The sequence below is a fragment of the Carassius auratus genome, chromosome 1, assembly GCF_003368295.1.
Source record: "Carassius auratus strain Wakin chromosome 1, ASM336829v1, whole genome shotgun sequence".
Lineage (NCBI taxonomy): Eukaryota > Metazoa > Chordata > Actinopteri > Cypriniformes > Cyprinidae > Carassius > Carassius auratus.
In genome coordinates this window covers 12,490,856-12,508,375 of record NC_039243.1, presented here as the reverse complement: position 1 = coordinate 12,508,375, position 17,520 = coordinate 12,490,856, and the positions used below count along the sequence as shown (strand labels likewise).

General features: G+C 36.9%; 1 protein-coding gene across 3 annotated transcripts in view; it reads left to right on the top strand.

Annotated features, from left to right (window-relative positions):
* Positions 1 to 17,520, top strand: part of LOC113065113 (probable phospholipid-transporting ATPase IH) — a 60,834-nt gene that overhangs the window by 27,036 nt on the left and 16,278 nt on the right. For all 3 annotated transcript variants that reach the window (XM_026236428.1, XM_026236346.1, XM_026236495.1), the window contains exons 6-19: positions 2,346 to 2,474; positions 2,703 to 2,806; positions 3,026 to 3,076; positions 3,588 to 3,652; positions 4,168 to 4,249; positions 4,715 to 4,865; positions 5,844 to 6,041; positions 6,123 to 6,296; positions 7,503 to 7,669; positions 7,932 to 8,003; positions 9,826 to 9,899; positions 12,912 to 13,015; positions 13,916 to 14,097; positions 17,229 to 17,480. In XM_026236428.1, coding sequence (XP_026092213.1) covers positions 2,346 to 2,474; positions 2,703 to 2,806; positions 3,026 to 3,076; positions 3,588 to 3,652; positions 4,168 to 4,249; positions 4,715 to 4,865; positions 5,844 to 6,041; positions 6,123 to 6,296; positions 7,503 to 7,669; positions 7,932 to 8,003; positions 9,826 to 9,899; positions 12,912 to 13,015; positions 13,916 to 14,097; positions 17,229 to 17,480 — 1,805 coding nt within the window. The remainder of the gene's footprint in view (positions 1 to 2,345; positions 2,475 to 2,702; positions 2,807 to 3,025; positions 3,077 to 3,587; positions 3,653 to 4,167; positions 4,250 to 4,714; positions 4,866 to 5,843; positions 6,042 to 6,122; positions 6,297 to 7,502; positions 7,670 to 7,931; positions 8,004 to 9,825; positions 9,900 to 12,911; positions 13,016 to 13,915; positions 14,098 to 17,228; positions 17,481 to 17,520) is intronic.

Sequence of the window (17,520 nt, the reverse complement as noted above, 5' to 3'; positions counted from 1 at the left end):
ACGCTATGGTAATTGTGTGCACGTTTTAGTACATTGAGGGAACGAATTAGTAAATTGTGCGTAGGGGTGTGACGGTTAGTATATAACCGTGAGACCGGCGGTTATAGTTGAACACCGTCATTAGAACTCTATAACCGCCAAAACCGTGTCATTAAAATATTTTTTACAAACATTTTTTATCAAATTTTTTTTTCATCTTTTAGATAGGATCATAAGATGCGCAATATATCGGGAGACATGGTTTTTACCACTTAATGAAGTTTTGTAAATCGTCAGACATGATATTTACCACTTCATAAAATTTTGCTTTGTAGAAAACCTTTCTTAAAAACGAATTTCGTTTTGTACAAATTTTATCTTAATTTTAATAAATGTTTCATCAACCAATTGCATGTATTTTAATAAATAAAAAGCAAATAAAGCAGACAATGATAACCGTGACATGGAAGCGCCAGCGCGCCGCGTTCACTTGCACTGCACTGTGACCTAGAGCACATCTCATCGTAAATGAAACTCAGCGTAGGCCTATGCCTCATACTTTAGCATTAAATATCTTTGCTGCATCCTTTCTAGAACAGACAATGGCTTTTTTTTTGCGGCTCGCATCAGCAAAGCATTGCATCGCCATAGACCGCAAAACAAGCAGCGGATGGCGGGTGGGTGCGGCTTTGAAATTTGCTCTATGATTTCCATGAAGCAAAAAACAAGGACGGAATCTCGAAATCCAGTCATGAAAATGAAACTTGCATTTTAATATGGACAGTCATGGAATTTGCCAAAGTTAGCATAAAATAATCAAATCAAATCTCCATATGGACCAGTATCTGTAAATGTTAAGCCGCAAAAGTTGTTTAAAATATAAATCCGTGTTCTGCGCGTCTCTGTGTGAATTAATGAATGGCAGAGACGTGCAGGTTTGTTTACTTCATAGACTGAAGCGCATGACGCTTGCATTAATTTCAGCATCTGAGCTTCAGAGTTCTCTCTCCTTCAAGCGATCTGAACTTTTCAGCTCATCTCAATGGACACACAGCGCACCTGTATTTGACACTCTGTAAACTCTTTGTGAATGCGCATGACTCACCGTCACTTTACTGATAGCGCTGTTTCTCACACATGCAAAGAGAGAGAGAGCGAGAGTCTTACCACGCTTAAACAACACGCTATATGTAAACTATTCTTTGTTGTCTTCTCCTGTCAAAATAATGGATTTAATTTAGAATTATTCATATTCATTTTCGAACAAGCAGAAGACATACCAGTTTCTCCGGAGCTAATGGGCAAATGGCAATGGCTTTTTTTTTGCAGCTTGCATCAGCAAAGCATTGCATCGCCATAGACCCACAAAACAATCAGCGGATGGCGGGCGGGTGCGGCTTTGAAATTTGCTCAAAAAACGTTGGCGCGGATGATGAGTTTTGTGACAGATCTCCTTAATAAACGGAGGTCTGAAATCTCTGCCCCTTTACCAATCAGAGCGCGCGCTAACACGGAGTTAACCCGCTATCTCCAAGAACAACCAATTGATTTGGACCCCCCCCCCCCCGACGGTTATGTTATGAACCGTCACATTTGACTCACATCATAACCGTCATCACCAATTCTGAAACCGGCACACCCCTAATCGTGTGCACATTTTAGTACATTGAGGCAACGAATTAGTAAATCGTGCACACTATTTAGCCTTATATTTTTTCCTGCGTGTCATGTGCGGGGCTCCGTACTTCAGTTCTGAAAATGTTTTTTTTAAATTCTTATTGTTACTATTCTTAGAGAAATAAATACACATTTTTTTTATGTAAGAATTTGTTTTTTATGCATACACAGCCAGATGATGTTTAGAAACAGAATGTTGATATTTCAACAAGCAGAATGAAAGTGTGCACACATGACCAACAATGCACTGGGAATCTTTTGTTATTTAATTTTGAAATGATTGCTCTCTCATTCTTTCAATATAGAATATAGCATTTTATATAAAACTTTAAAAAGCCCAGTGAAAAACACTGGAAGCTTTGATGATAAAGAGAGAATGTGCTTGAATACTTACCATTATAGCTTTTCCTACTGATAATCCTGTCAGCATGTGTAATCCGTTACACAACACATGCAGAATGGCCAGCAGGAACAGCTACCAGGATCAGGATTTTCATTTATGTAGATTTATGAAGATGATTATTATTATTTTTATAAACCAAGAGACATTTTAACTAACTTTTTCCTACTTATAAAACTACGAAACAATATACAATATTCTCACTTTTGGTTTCTTCAGGTTGTTATTTTGATACAAACAGTTACTGCATATGTTGAATTTGACCCTTTCTTGTCCTTCAACCTTTCAGGTGGGTAATATTGTCCAGGTGAAGGAGAATGAGACGTTTCCTTGTGACCTCATACTGCTCTCCACCAGTAGAGAAGATGGAACATGTTTTGTCACGACAGCCAGCTTAGATGGAGAGTCCAGCCATAAGGTGATTGGTCATTTTATAGAAGGGCAAATATTACTGTTAGTATTCCTAAAAGCTAACATTAGGGGTTTATTCTAAACTGTTATGTTGTGATAGAAATGTCTTGGCTGGACTATATACCACACTGGCAGTAATTCTTATTAGATGGGAGGGAGTAGAAATGTGTGTGTGAGAGTTTTTGACCTTGGAATGCCTACTAGGTTTCTCTTGTGCTCTCCTCTCTATACAAAGACCTATTATGCAGTTCAGGACACAAAGGCATTCAACACAGCAGAGGAGGTGGAAACACTGCAAGCCACGATAGAATGTGAACAACCCCAGCCAGACCTGTACAAGTGAGTGATACACACGTATATCAGCAGCAAACACATAAACAAATGCTTTCTCTTACAAACACTCACTATGCATACAACTATGGTTGGACTGGCACAACAGCATGCCACAACACACTCCAGAGATCCCACTTAACCACACACACACACACACACACTCAAACATTGATATAGAGCCCAGACTAGACATTAATTTCTTCTTTTCCTCCTCTTCTGCTGTAGATTTGTGGGACGCATCAATATTTATTTGGATCGAAATGAGCCCATCGCAAGGTAAATCTATGCTCAGGAAATTGACTCTTAATTAAGTGTGAAGGCCAGTGTGTGCAAGATTGAATTCAGGAGGGACACTTTATCATTTACATAGAACAAGCCTCTCATTCAATCCTGATTCTTACCAAAAATGACAGATCGTTTGATATGTACTGAGTATTTGTGCATTTTTAATCACAGCAGCATCCATCTGTGAAGGAGGCAGCTGGCAAACACACACAACTGTTAGCCAATCATAACAGTGGGTGTTTACTTCTATAATCCACCATGCCTATTCAAACAGAGCGTTCCAATGAGGGAGGTTAAAAATCTTGATGTAAAAATCATAATAAGTGGACCATAGAGAACAGTGCAAAATAAAAAACAAAGACAGTTCATAATCCCTTTAAAATAGTCCTGCAGTGTGACAGATGAATCTGCAGTAGAAAACATATGGTACACACTGTAAAAAGATGTGAGCATAATTCTTTCATGTTTGTAATGCTGCATTTGATCTGTTTGATTATTTTAGACCCCTGGGTTCTGAGAACTTGCTGCTGCGTGGAGCCACACTGAAAAACACAGAATACATACATGGTAATAAATAACAACACTTCATGTTTTCATTTCATTCATGCACATACACATTATTTATATTTGCAGTCCATTTATATTTGTAGTCCATTTTAGGTACTGATGTCAATGATGCTAAGATCCATCACTATAACCTGGTACAATGCTTATGTGATTTTTTTGGAGGCAATAGGAAGGGCAGGAGAAGGAGAGAGGAGAGTTGCTGATTGAGTCGTTCTGTCACTCTGTTCCCACTGTAATTAAATGAGTCACTGAGGCTTGTGAGATCTGAAAGAAGTTCTTAATTTCAAGAGCGAGAGATGAATGTCACATTATACACGTGAAGATTCTAAGAGCAGGGCAAACTCTAAAAATGTTTAACTATGTTACAGTGGAACCATTGTGACATAATGGCACCGTACAGTAGAACAAAAAGAGCTCAGTTATGTAACAATGGCTTTTACGTTATCAAAGCATCAAAGAGGCTGTACAGAGATTTATAATCTCAAAATGCTCTTTGTCCTGTCTTGTTTCTCTAGCTGTGGCCGTCTATACGGGTATGGAAACCAAGATGGCCCTCAACTACCAGTCCAAGTCTCAGAAACGCTCCGCTGTTGAAAAGTAAGACACGGTGATAGGCTTTCGATCAGTTTACTTTGCTGTCAGCATGTACAGGGTGATGCATTTAGTGTGCTGTTTGTAAAGCAAATTGCGGGCTTCTGTATTTGATGTCACAAATTGTATCAAGTTGCACTCACGTGTCTCGCTGAGAATTCTGTCAGACAGATAGATGCAGCCTTTACGAAAAAATGCTTTCAGAGTTCAGATAACACTGACTTCTTCAATCAAATTAATGTAGATTTATAAAAAAAATTTTTTACTTTGATTTTATATTATAGATGCCATTCGGACAAAATACATCTTTTTTTTTCTGAAAAAGGACAAGAGTGATTAATCTCAGAGACCCTCAGGGAAAGTTACTGCGGTTAGATCTTGTCATCCTGATGTATGATACGTGTCTTTGCCATTAGGTCCAAAAATGATTATGCTCAGTCTGGGATCTTTTAATCACTTTTTGTCCTGCAGGTCTATGAACGCCTACCTGATCGTGTACCTCTGCATTCTGATCAGTAAAGCTCTGATCAATACTGTCCTGAAGTATGTCTGGCAGGCCAACCCTAACCGAGATGAGCCCTGGTACAACCAGAAAACTGAGACTGAGAGGCAACGGCATGTAGTACGTGCTATAAAACAATGCTTATTATTATAATAGTTTATTTATTTATTTATTTATTTTATTACATTTTGTATAATTTTTTTACATTGAATTTTTTATAATGTATTATTACTTTTATATTTGGTTTATATGTATTGTTTTACTTTATAAAAAATGTATTATTCAAAATGAACAAGTAATTTAGCTTTTTCAGAGTGACAAATTCTGTTGAGTGGAAAACTTTTTTATTAAATATTTATATGGGTAATGGGTATTTTTTGGGCGTAACATGCAATAAACCAATCAAAGTTTAATCTTCCATTCCCTTTAAGAGCCAGTTGCGCTCGTGCCATGACGGATTTGCTATTTACATGGCGGAATTTGGCAAGCGCAAAGACAGAACGTGTCTCTGAGATGAAACGGAGCTGCCTCGTGTGCGTGCAAATAGATAGCCTTATTCTGATACATGCGATGACTATCCATTATGTCATGTAGGCATATATATATATATATATTTAGCCTACAAAAAAAATCTTATGCATTGCAATGCTTTAATTTTTAATATCTGGCATATTTGTGTGCAGCAATGTGCCTGAACGCACTTCTTTTTTTAGACCAGCACGCCCATGGGCACAAAAATGAGTGCAAATGCATTTGCTAATTAAACGACGTGGCGCCGGACTGAAACTAGCAAACACACTTGCGCTGCGCTGGGCCTTGCGTAGCATTGCACCGGGTGTATTACAGGACCCATTATTTTCTAAAAGAATTATGAGCCACTGAATGTGAATTCAGCTTTGCATCACAGGAATAATTACTTTATAATAATAATAATAATAATAATAATGTTTTAAAATATATTAAAATGGAAATCAGCTATTTTAAGTTATAATTATTACAAACTATATTTTATGCTGTCATATTATATCATTAATACAATCAAATTAAAACAATTGCACAAACTCACACTATTGACTTCTCTGCATTTTTCCCCTTAAGTTAATCCGGGCATTCACAGATTTCCTCGCCTTCATGGTTCTGTTCAACTACATCATTCCCGTGTCCATGTATGTGACTGTGGAGATGCAGAAGTTCCTTGGCTCGTACTTCATCCTGTGGGATGATGACATGTTTGATGAGGAGATCGGAGAGAGGCCGCTTGTCAATACCTCAGATCTTAATGAAGAACTTGGACAGGTAGGAAACCCTTTCATGCCACTCCAAAACTGGTCCCTGGGTTATTACTGGTTCACTGTCTCTCTTCTTTTCCTATCACAGGTGGAATATGTCTTCACAGACAAGACTGGCACTTTGACAGAAAATAACATGGAGTTGAGGGAGTGTTGTGTGGATGGGCATGTTTATGTGCCACATGCAATCTGTAACGGGCAGATCTTACCTGGAGCTGCAGAAATGGACATGATCGACTCCTCTCCGGGTATAGATGGAAAGGTGAGCTTGTTTTTTGTATTTCCATAACCGCTGTCATATATTTTGATTTGGGGTCAGTGACAGGAAATAAGTTTATAATCTCACAAATGTCTTCTATTTCAAATAACTACAATCCCTTTGATTTTGAGAAAAAAAAATGTGTCATGGTCTTCACAAAATTATTTAGCAGCTCCTCTGACACTGAAGACTGGAGTAATGATGCTTAATATTCAGCTTTATCATCACATTAATAAATTACATCTTAAAATATGTTCAAATAGAAAACAGTTATTTATTATATGTAAGTTCCCTCATCTTTTTTCAAAATAATTGATAAATTCATGTTTTTGTCTAATACTATGACATTCATCGTTATTAAGTGTGAATTAAGTCTCTAGATAGATTTTGGGCCACTGGATACATTTGATAAAAGAAGATAAAGAAGCTATAATTAAAACCTTTTGGTCAATGAGAGAATGAAAGTGTTATTATGAGCTGCACAGATAAATCATATCATCACAAAGGCAAGTTTTTGCATGAATATTTTAGCCGTGGATGGGTAGAATGATGGATGGATTCTAATTTTATCTTTGATAAATGAGCTTAGAGCAACGTGACACATTGATTTAGCAGATTAGCTAAAGCATCTATTAAAGAAATCATTAACTTGTTAAATTTCCCGTGAAATCTCGTCAGTTGTTTTTGAATGTGATTATTCGGAATAACTTATTTTACGATAAATTTTAGAAAAAAGTTTGTCAATTCAAAAATAGTTTCTGTATGAATGATATGTGCATAATAATGTGAAATATCAGAGTTCACTGTTGAGATTTTGAATGCCTGCTTATATCAAAAGTATCCAAATATTTACTGGATCCATGAGTATTGACTGCATTTTGTTCAGAGTTAGACACAGATAGCCTCTCTCTGTCCTTTTGTCTCCCTGTCTCTGTCACTTAATCTCTTTTTGTTAGTCTCTCTGTCTTCCTTTCTTCTGGTGTGTGAGGAAACAGATGAATGTTTCTATTCCACTGAGACGACTCGCTCTTAAGTAAAGGGAAAGAGTGTGTGTTTTGCTTGAACTGTCTCGTGCCCTTACATACTATTAATAAATGTAATATTGTACTGTACTGTCTTTTTGCTTTAAATATTGTGGAGCAAATTCACAGCTGAATTAGTTTTGTGTGAAGGATTTCAGTGCAAACGTGTATATGTGTGTCTCATCAGGAACGAGAGGAGCTGTTTTTCCGTGCACTGTGCCTCTGTCACACAGTCCAGGTGAAGGAAGAGGAGACAGTGGATGGCATTAAGAGAGGAATCCATCAGGGCAAATCCACCTCCTTCTACATCTCCTCCTCTCCAGATGAGGTTGCACTGGTGGAGGGCATGAAAAGGCAATACATACATACACACACACACTCACACAGACCCACAATCATTTATACTCTAGCCTCCAGGTTTTGTCACACTGTGTTTTATTTTGGGATGGCATAGCACTCTCACTATATAATTTTTTTATTTCATTTGTATATTTCATTTTTGTGCCAAAACGGTCCAAACCTTTTTATATTTTGCTGTACATACTGTTATATCTAACCCTAACCCTTCATCACAATAACAGTCTAAGTTTGCTTACCTGTTCTCTCACCTGTTCAGGTTGGGCTTCACTTATCTCCGTCTGAAGGACAGTCACATGGAGATCCTCAACAGAGAGGATGAGATGGAGAGGTGAGCCATCTGGAAAACAGCATGAGCGCAATGACCAACAGGAAACTAGCAGCATTTTTGGACAGTTAGCTGGTCTATCAGTCTGAGAAAGTGGTTTTACCCACAATCTTACTTTCTACATTTAAAAACAAAAAAGTTTACAGTATAGTTAGAAAATAAATAAATAAATAATGAAAGTACATGTATTAAATATAGATTATCATAAATTATTTAATAATATTTTTAATTAAAATAAAACATTTATAAAGGTAAAATTAAAATAAATAGTTTTTTTAAAATAATTGTTGATAGTATTTGTTTTTAAATAATAATAAAATAAACAGAAACATTTAATAGTGAAAAATGAATAGAAGACATGCACACACATATATATATATTAGGGATGTCAAAAATAGCGCGTTAACGACGTTAATTAGTTGTTTGTCGTTAATTACGTCAAATTTTTTAACGCATTTCAGGCATGCGCAGTGTGACAAATTATTTAGGTCAGGAAAGTCTCGTCGATCTCTGAATTCTCAAGATAGTAAAAAACAGCAGCGAGCGCCGCGACGAAAACACAGAAGAAGCTTAAGGTTTTACCCCAGTTACTCTCAAATACATTCTTGCCAAGCTCGATAAACAGAGAAGACTTTGGTAGTTGATACGCTGGAGCTTCTTCCTGTTATAGCGTCCTGTGTTTCACACTGCGCATGCGCAGAACGCCTACATGCAATGCAGCGAAAATTACAGCTGTTTGGAAAAGCATTTGCATTTTTACTTGGTTTTACTGGCACTTGAAGCCTTCAGAACGTGAAAATATCAATCCTAAAGTATTGTGGCAGAGCAAATGAACACCTCCTAAAAACAAGAGTGCCCAGAGTGCAGAGGGCGCATGTTTGTGTTTCTGAGTTCATTCTTTCGAGTTTCTCTATGCATAATTTCATAGATATGTGGCTATATTTAACCACTGGTTCATCTAAAACTCTTACACTATCTGTAGTTAAATGGCATGGTTTGATATAGTGCTCAGGTAAATTTGATTAAGTAAATGTTAAACTTTTGAAATTCAGAAAAAAAAGAACCACATATTGATGAATCAATACATGTAAAATATGTATCTGTGTCCTGTTATTTATCTTTTGGTACGCATTTCAGAAAAAAAAATTGGTTAGGATTCAGGTGTAATTGCAAATAGTGATTAATCATGATTAATCCACTGAAAATTCTGATTAATTTGATTAAAAATTTTAATCATTTGACAGCCCTAATATATATATATATCGAGCTTTTAGTTTCATACCAGTCCACTAGCAGGCTGTTTACACCTCCTGTGGTGACTGCGGCTTTAATTTTCTTGTCACACTGTGTATTTTGCCACATGCTGTGTGAGAAAGAAACCTCAGCAAAGGTACAGTTTGCTCAGCCTAATCTGTAATCATCTGTGTATTTACTCAGCAGGTTTCATATTAATGTTATTGTGTGTTTTTTAAAGTTATTCGCTGTTATACAGTATGTTGTTGGAAGCAGTAGAGTTCCTCTGTTTAGCGAATGTTGTAAAATGACCACTGTTTGAGGAGATGGAGTGAGTGACTAAGTGTGTGTGTGTGTCCTTGAAGGACAAGGACCAGCCATAATTAGTGCAGCTACACACTGTCCTACAGCTGAGAACATGATTGTCAGCACACACAAAAATGAGTCCAGTCACATAAAAAATTCTGTCTGTCTGTGATAAAGATGTATCCCAAAGGACCCAATCAGTAGCAGATAGTAGATCCATTAACCTTTTAAATCTAAAGACTTGCAACATTGTCTTTATGTGTGCATTTGTGTTTATTCTTCACAGATTTGAGCTGTTGGAGGTGTTGAACTTTGATTCAGTGAGGAGGAGAATGAGTGTTATTGTAAGATCGAGCTCAGGTAAGATGAACACACTCACACACATTTACTTAGCTATCTAAATGAAGATATTCAATAGACATCTATTGATCTGATACAGAGTTAGTTATAAATAACCCTAACCCACACCTAACATTATGCATTATAAAAAATATATGTAGAATATATTTACTTTGCTTTTTTCCAAATATGGACACCCCCCAAAAGATTATTCTTGTCAGATTTAATTGACTTCTACAAATTTTTTCCCAAAATTAAGTAAGCACACACACACACGCACACACACACACACACACACAAATATTTACTTGGAAATTTAAATGAGGACATATAAATCTAATTATGATTATTATGTATATATAACATGTTAAATTATATCAATACTATGTGATAAAGTATTGAAAATGTGCTAAAAAATACTGCAGTAATTTTATTAATCAAGTTAATTCTTTATTGATTGAGAGTTATCTTTAATGAAATGGAAATAAAACAAATGTATTAACTTCTAAGGCAATTTTGTCATGTCTAATCAATGTTTTATTTTTTTACAATAATATAATGTATTTGAATGATCTCTGCAAATATTGATATGTGCAATTCATTGTGATTCATTTAATTCATCTGCATGTCATGTAATAATTGTAATACAATTTATGAGCTTGACATCCCTAATTCACATTATTTATGAATGATTTTGATTTTGATCTGAGAACATCCCCAAAGGGATTTAGCTAATGTCTGAGGATAATTTTGCCCTCAGAGCATTGCCGAGTAAACACACACATGCACACTTACTTACACTTACACATTCCACTGAAAGTGTCTGAGTCACTATGTGTGCCCAAATGAAGGGGCAGTTAATGCAAGTGGGTCAATGTGCTACTAGCATACAAATGAGAGCAAGATTTAGACATCTGTATGAGTCCTGAATACATTCAGTCACACACAACTGCCCTGATAACTTATCTATAAAAAGCAATTAGGATATTCTTGAATACATTGAGAGCCAAACGGTATAACTAATGTGCTAATTTAAAGTCACCATGAAGCAATGTTTACAATCGTATTATGATACATTTCATAGGGGAACAGGAAAAAAAAATCTCAAAGCAAATAGTAGGGATATTCATTTTGGTTATTTTTCCTAACCGACAACCGACGCTCGTTAACCAATTATTAACCGTTAACCGACAAGATTATTTTAAATTAGAATTGAGTTAAATGAGAAAGGATAAGTGTCTGTGTCCCATTAAAAATAAAAATATTTGTTTCATGGGGATTCATTTTACATGCGCAAAAAGCAGCAAACATAAGAACATGAGGATTCACATGATCTTCATATCACATCACGCACCTGCAGCGCTCCTGTAAGTGGAGAAAAACATAATAAAGCTACACTATATATAGCGAATAAATAGGCCTATACAAGAAATATATTTTTACTTGTATAATAAATTACGAAAATGACAATTTAATGAAAAACACAGAGTTCCGGTTAATTTTTGTTCTGTGTGAAAGGAGACCAGACGGCAGAAAGCGGCATCCTATTTTTCTTTAGGCCTATTTTACTCACGAAGATTTATTTTGTTGTGAATGCACACAAAGTCAAACCATTTACAATTACGATTATCTTTATGACTGAAAGGAGAAGTTGCTTCCACTGTTAGAAGGGAAAAAAGCAGTGTTGGGAAAGTCAGCAATAATTTTATCAGTTTTAACAATGAAGCTATGCGTCAGATTTCATCTTCATATCCAATTTTGAATCCTTATCCAACCAGGGTTTACATTAGCATCGAGGGGACAGCATTTCCCCATTGTTGCTTTAATGCTTTGTCTCCCATTCTCACCGACCTTGTCATAAACATCATAAAATTATTTTAAATGATCATACGCCTTTTTGCTACATGCTGCTGTCGCCTCCACGTTTTTCTTTTTTTTTTTGATGACGCGTCACGCATGCGGCAGACGGTGCGACACTGGTGGTGTTGCCAGATTGGGTGTTTTTTTTTTCGCTACATATTAAGACCCGTTTACGGTGTGTTTTAGCCGGGTTTTCGCCTGGAAGGCTCTATAGAAATCTGGCACCCTATTGAACGAAGTTAACCTGAGATAGCGTGCCGTTCACAGACACCAGAATGAACGAGTTGACAGTAACGTTCATCAGGCAGTAATACAGCACGTTCAGTTCACGTTGCCCAAAATATGAACGAGTTCATGAACTATCGTTCAATGAACGCGTTCAGGCACAACACTGGAAAAAAGTGATTGCACTGGTGCCACATGCACACAGTTAAGCTTTGCTACTTTGACAATGCAGCCTGTTCCTTATCATAATAAAACACACTGCGTGGATATCGTAACGCGAGTGAAGTAGGCTATAATAAATAATAATTTGGCATTCAAATACATCGCAAATATGGAACATTTGATTTTGTGTCGAATGAGAGACCCAACATTGATTTCAGTTTCAGCCTAAATTAATTCATTCTGGCTTGTCATTTATGTTGTTATAACTTCTTATAGGATATTTTTTTAATCTAGTTCTTTTTTAAATAGGCTACTGTTAATTGAAAGGATTTGTTGTGGAGTGAGGAGAACTAAAATAGCATAGCCATGTTTACAGTGTTTATTATAACGTTTGTAAACAATTTGCGTCGCCATTAGGCCTATTTCTGAATGAAATAATAAAATGCGATTTATTAATAGGCTTATTAATGTTTTTTTTCTCTAAATTTTCACTATTTTAACAATGCAGCAAACCTTTTTAAATATTTTGATAAATTACTGAAAATAAATAAATGACTTTTTAAACCGTTTTAACTGATTGTATTAATCGGTCAATTTTTTTACCAATTAAAATGAACATCCCTAACAAATAGGCTATTTTGAATTCATGTTGACTTTAAGAATGAATTAGATAAAAATATTGCTTTACATATAAATGTATATTGAAAGCATGACATACTGGTGGAGCTGAAGAAACTGTATTTATAACACACTTTATTTGTGTTGATAATTGTTTGTTTGTTCTAGGAGAGTACTACTTGTTCTGTAAAGGTGCAGATTCTTCTATTTTCCCACGGGTGGTTTCTGGGAAGGTGGAGCAGGTCAGAGCGCGAGTAGAGCACAATGCTGTGGTGAGCAAAAATCGGAAACATCTCCATCTTCTTTCTTATTTTAGCAGAGCTATTTATAAGCCACAAAAGCACCTACCTAGATCTTGATTGGAAAAAGCTCCTCTTAAATGGGTTTGCTTTTGCAGCTTTTCTTATGCTTGGATGTCATCCTCAAAGTGAGCTGAAAGAGGAAAGAACCTTAAACATCACTGAAAATTAAAGAGTAGAATACAAAGAGCAAAATCAATGTATCTGTTGTCTTTTTATTTATGTGTTCTCACACTATTGCCCAACACTGATCTCATTAGCTTTCATAAGAGGGAACCGTTATTAGTTTAATGTCTCTGTAGCACCCAGAAGTGATTTTAATGTTGGCTCTTTATAATCTAATGAATATAATTATCTTAAACTTGACAAATATATGAAGTCACTTGCAGAAAAAATTACATAATTATGGTCTCAGACATGAGGAATGGATCTAATGTGACAGATTAACACAGCGCTATGTTACTTCATTGTGTTACTCACAGATCTGGGTCAGGGATGACGTCACTTTAGAAAGGGTTTTGTTGCATTGGCGTCTGTGCTGATTCATGACTCTGGTAGCCGTAGTGAAAAAGGTTTCTGTAGAGACAGACAAAATTGAATCTTTGTTTTCAAGACAGTTCTATCAGTGGTGTTTTATAAATAATGTTAGTGGGAATTTGTCTACTTTTCTACATTTTTGTCATTTCATAATCTATATTTCAAAGGGATAATTTGCCAACAAATGATAACCGTGTTATTATTTAGTAACACCCCGGTCATTCTAAACCAATATGTATTTCTTTTTTATATGGAGCAAAAAATTAGATGTTTTGCAATATGCACTTTTGCATACAACAAATGCTGACATTTTTGTTTCAAATCTTTCCTCTGTAGGAGGGCTTACGGACTCTTTGTGTGGCTTATAAGAAACTGACTCATGAGGAGTATGAGCAAACGTGCCATCTCCTGAGCAGCGCTAAACTATGTTTGCATGAGCGCGACAAGAAACTGGCTGAAGCTTATGATGTCATCGAAAAGGATTTCATCCTGCTGGGAGCCACGGCTGTGGAAGACAGGTGAATCACTGCCTCCTGACTCACAGACAACCTGATTAACATTTACCAAATACCATCTAGTTTGATTCACTTGTTTCAAAATTCCTTGCCTTGCCTCTATTTCAAAGTTGAAAATTTTGCAGAAGTTGATGGAGTGGAATCCAAATCATTTCATGATCATATTCCCTGGTCAAATCAAAATGTCTGAGACCACCAGTGGAAATAAGGAACTTATTGTTATCAAGCATGAGATTATAATAATAATTTGAGCAGAAATTTTGAAAACATTCTTAGTATTGTTGTCCAGCATGATTTGAGAATGTTCCAAAAAACATCAAAGAACATTTCATTGTAATGTTTCATTTTTAACATTTTCTGTTTATTTTAAGGTTTAAATTTGTTTTTTTTGTTTTGTTTTTTTTGTAGCCTAAAACTTTCGGACTCCACTGTTCATTACTTTCCCAGCAATTTACAAGTTTGTAGCCGCACAGGATTCACTGTAGAGGATCAGGGAAGCTCATTTTTTTCAGGCTGTTTGATATGATAGCATCACATAAAGTCATTAATCTGTGAATATCTAGATTACCCTTCAGTGCTAAGAATTAGGGCCTCATTCCCTCTTGCCCCTTCCCATTATGCCATCAAAAACTTAAAATTTGGAACTGTGATTTCCGATGCATTTGTGAGCAAGTCCGATATTGTTTTCCAAGTTGCATGTTGGTGTAAAAATATCAACATGTTAATATCTTTTTTTCCATAAAGTGCATTATGCATTTGCCTAAATAAGCAAGGTGCATTTCTCTGAACTGAAATGGAGAATGTATGTGCATTAGCAATATTAGATTGTTAACTGGCTGAACGCCAAGGTTCCGATCGGCCAAACAACTGGATGGAAGAGTTACAGGTCCAGCGTCCGTTTGAAGCACATGAGCACCCGCAGCCCTGACAGAGCTATTTATGTGAGTTAATGTTAATTGCACAGCAATCAATAGAGTCCATCCGTTATGCTCCAGTGTCCTGATAATGAGCATCTAATGTAATTAGACCCCCTCTTGAATCAATCGGCAGCCGGCAGACATGGTTCTGATGAACTATTGTTTTGGCTTATTCACTTATGGAGGCCATTCAACCCAATGTTATAAATAAACACATCAATCCACGTTAACCGCCTTAATGAATATAACAGAGCAAACAAATAGTGATTACTGGACGGGAACTTATTTTGTCAGGCTGTGTTGATTAGATGCAATCAGTGCCCTCTAGGCACCAGCCTGTTTCTGCCTTTAAGACCTCACTCAAGATCATGTTATAGTCAAATACACAGGGAGCTAATTTGATAAGGGGCACCACTTACTGTTTATAATATGTTTGTTTTTTATTTACACAGAATCCTTGAAACTTTCTAGCTTACATGAAACTGTCAGGGTTTGCAAGGGAGGAACTCAAGTGCAGACAGGATTCAACACAAAAGGGTTTATTAAATACAAAAAGGGAAAACAAAAACCCACGAGGGGGAAAACAAGGGCTAGGGTAAGGACTAAATAACCAAACAAGACAGGGCTGACCAGATAAAGACACTAAACACTAACTATAAACAAACACTCACGGTATACAGGATACAATCACAGTCACCAGTGTGGAACACATCTGAGAAGCACATAAGTAACACAATGAACCGACGCAAGACAGAGCACACTAGGAGATCTAAATAGGGGGAACAATTAAGACACGACAGGTGACACAGATAGGGCAATCACGACACGACTAGGATAACAAGGGGGGCGGGGCAAGGGAATGAGACAACACAAGCACATGGCCCAAAGACAAGGCCATGCGCTTGTACACAAAACAAGGGTCTGTCATGATCCTGCCTCAAGACTAGGAAAAATCAAGGACACGAGGGCAGGATCATGACAGAAACTGCAATGGCCACCCATTTTACCTCGTTTACCCCTTTACCTAATTTTGTGGGCAAAAAGATCCATTGTCTATAGCCAATAGTGTAGCAATGTGTGAAGCACAGCTCATGCAGAAGTCACTTTCAAACCAAGCAGCTTTCTGTTGGTCAACGCACCAACTTGAACCTGTCGCCAAATACACAATCATGTGGTGGCTGGATTTGAAATCCAAAACTGACTGGATTTCACCCACAACAATTCTGTAAATGTCACTGCAAGGAATGTATTTGAGAGGAGTACAGGATATTCAAGAGGAAGAAAATAAGGGCAATAGAAAAGTGGATGTTTTAAACCAGAATAGAGCCTCACTTGAATGTAAGTCTTCAGTGGATTGTAGTGAGGATATAATCAATGTTACATTAAAGTTAACTGCCATTAAATGACTTAAATTAGTGTAAACTATTGTCAAGATCTTAGAAATGCTGCATTTGCTAACAGCAGGTTAATATGATGCCTTGAATGGCTATTTGGCAATTGGGTTAGATTATTTTGCCAGCCTGCTTGGCCTAGTTGACATCATTTGCAAAGCAAAGTCATTTGACATTTTTTTCAGACTGAGTACATTAATCATGCACAATAAGGCCAGGAAAGTGTATTTAAGTAAGCATAAAAAAATCAAATCTGATTTCATGTCAACTTTAAGCCAGGATTTTAAAATAGGGAGCCAAACAGAATGTTGGGGAAGTCAGAAGGAATCAATTAGAATGTTGCTTAACTTGGGGAATTTGTTTAGCTTCAATAAAATGTTAAGTGAAATGCAATTCATGTTATTAGAATCTTTAATAGGTAGTGTAAGTAGAAGGTCTTGTGGTTTCTTCCCGGGAGTCTTTGTGAGGATGTCACTTCCTGCGTCGCTGGGCTGTGAGTGAGGTGCAGTGGGGGGTGGAGTCTTAATTATCTGTGAATCCTGACTGTTGGGCTGCTTAATTACTGAGTGAAGACATCACACTGCGGTAGAAGACCTCCCCGCCACCGAGCCATGCAGAGCACTGTCCATTAACTTTCACTCCAGCACTGCGCAAAGAATAAAGCCCGCAGGATTGCTATATAATATGCCTATATAATATATAATATCTTGGCGCTGCTGCAATACAAGGGAGACAATTGGGTTGTCAAAGCAACAATTGCATAATTGTCACTTTGTATATTTTTAGCTGCTTTTGAAATGCTATTGGATGTCATTTTCTGTTTCAGGCTGCAGGATAAAGCGGCTGAAACCATTGAGTCCCTGCACAAGGCTGGTATGAAGGTTTGGGTCCTCACAGGGGACAAAATGGAGACGGCAGCAGCCACATGCTATGCTAGCAGGTTATTCCATCGCAATACACAGATCCTGGAACTGACAACCAAGCGGACAGAGGAGCAGAGTCTCCATGACGTCCTGTTTGATCTGAGCAGAACTGTCCTGAGACAACATGGCAGCATGACCAGGGACATTTTCTCAGGGTGAGTACAGTGGAACACATTTACATGCTCACATACACAC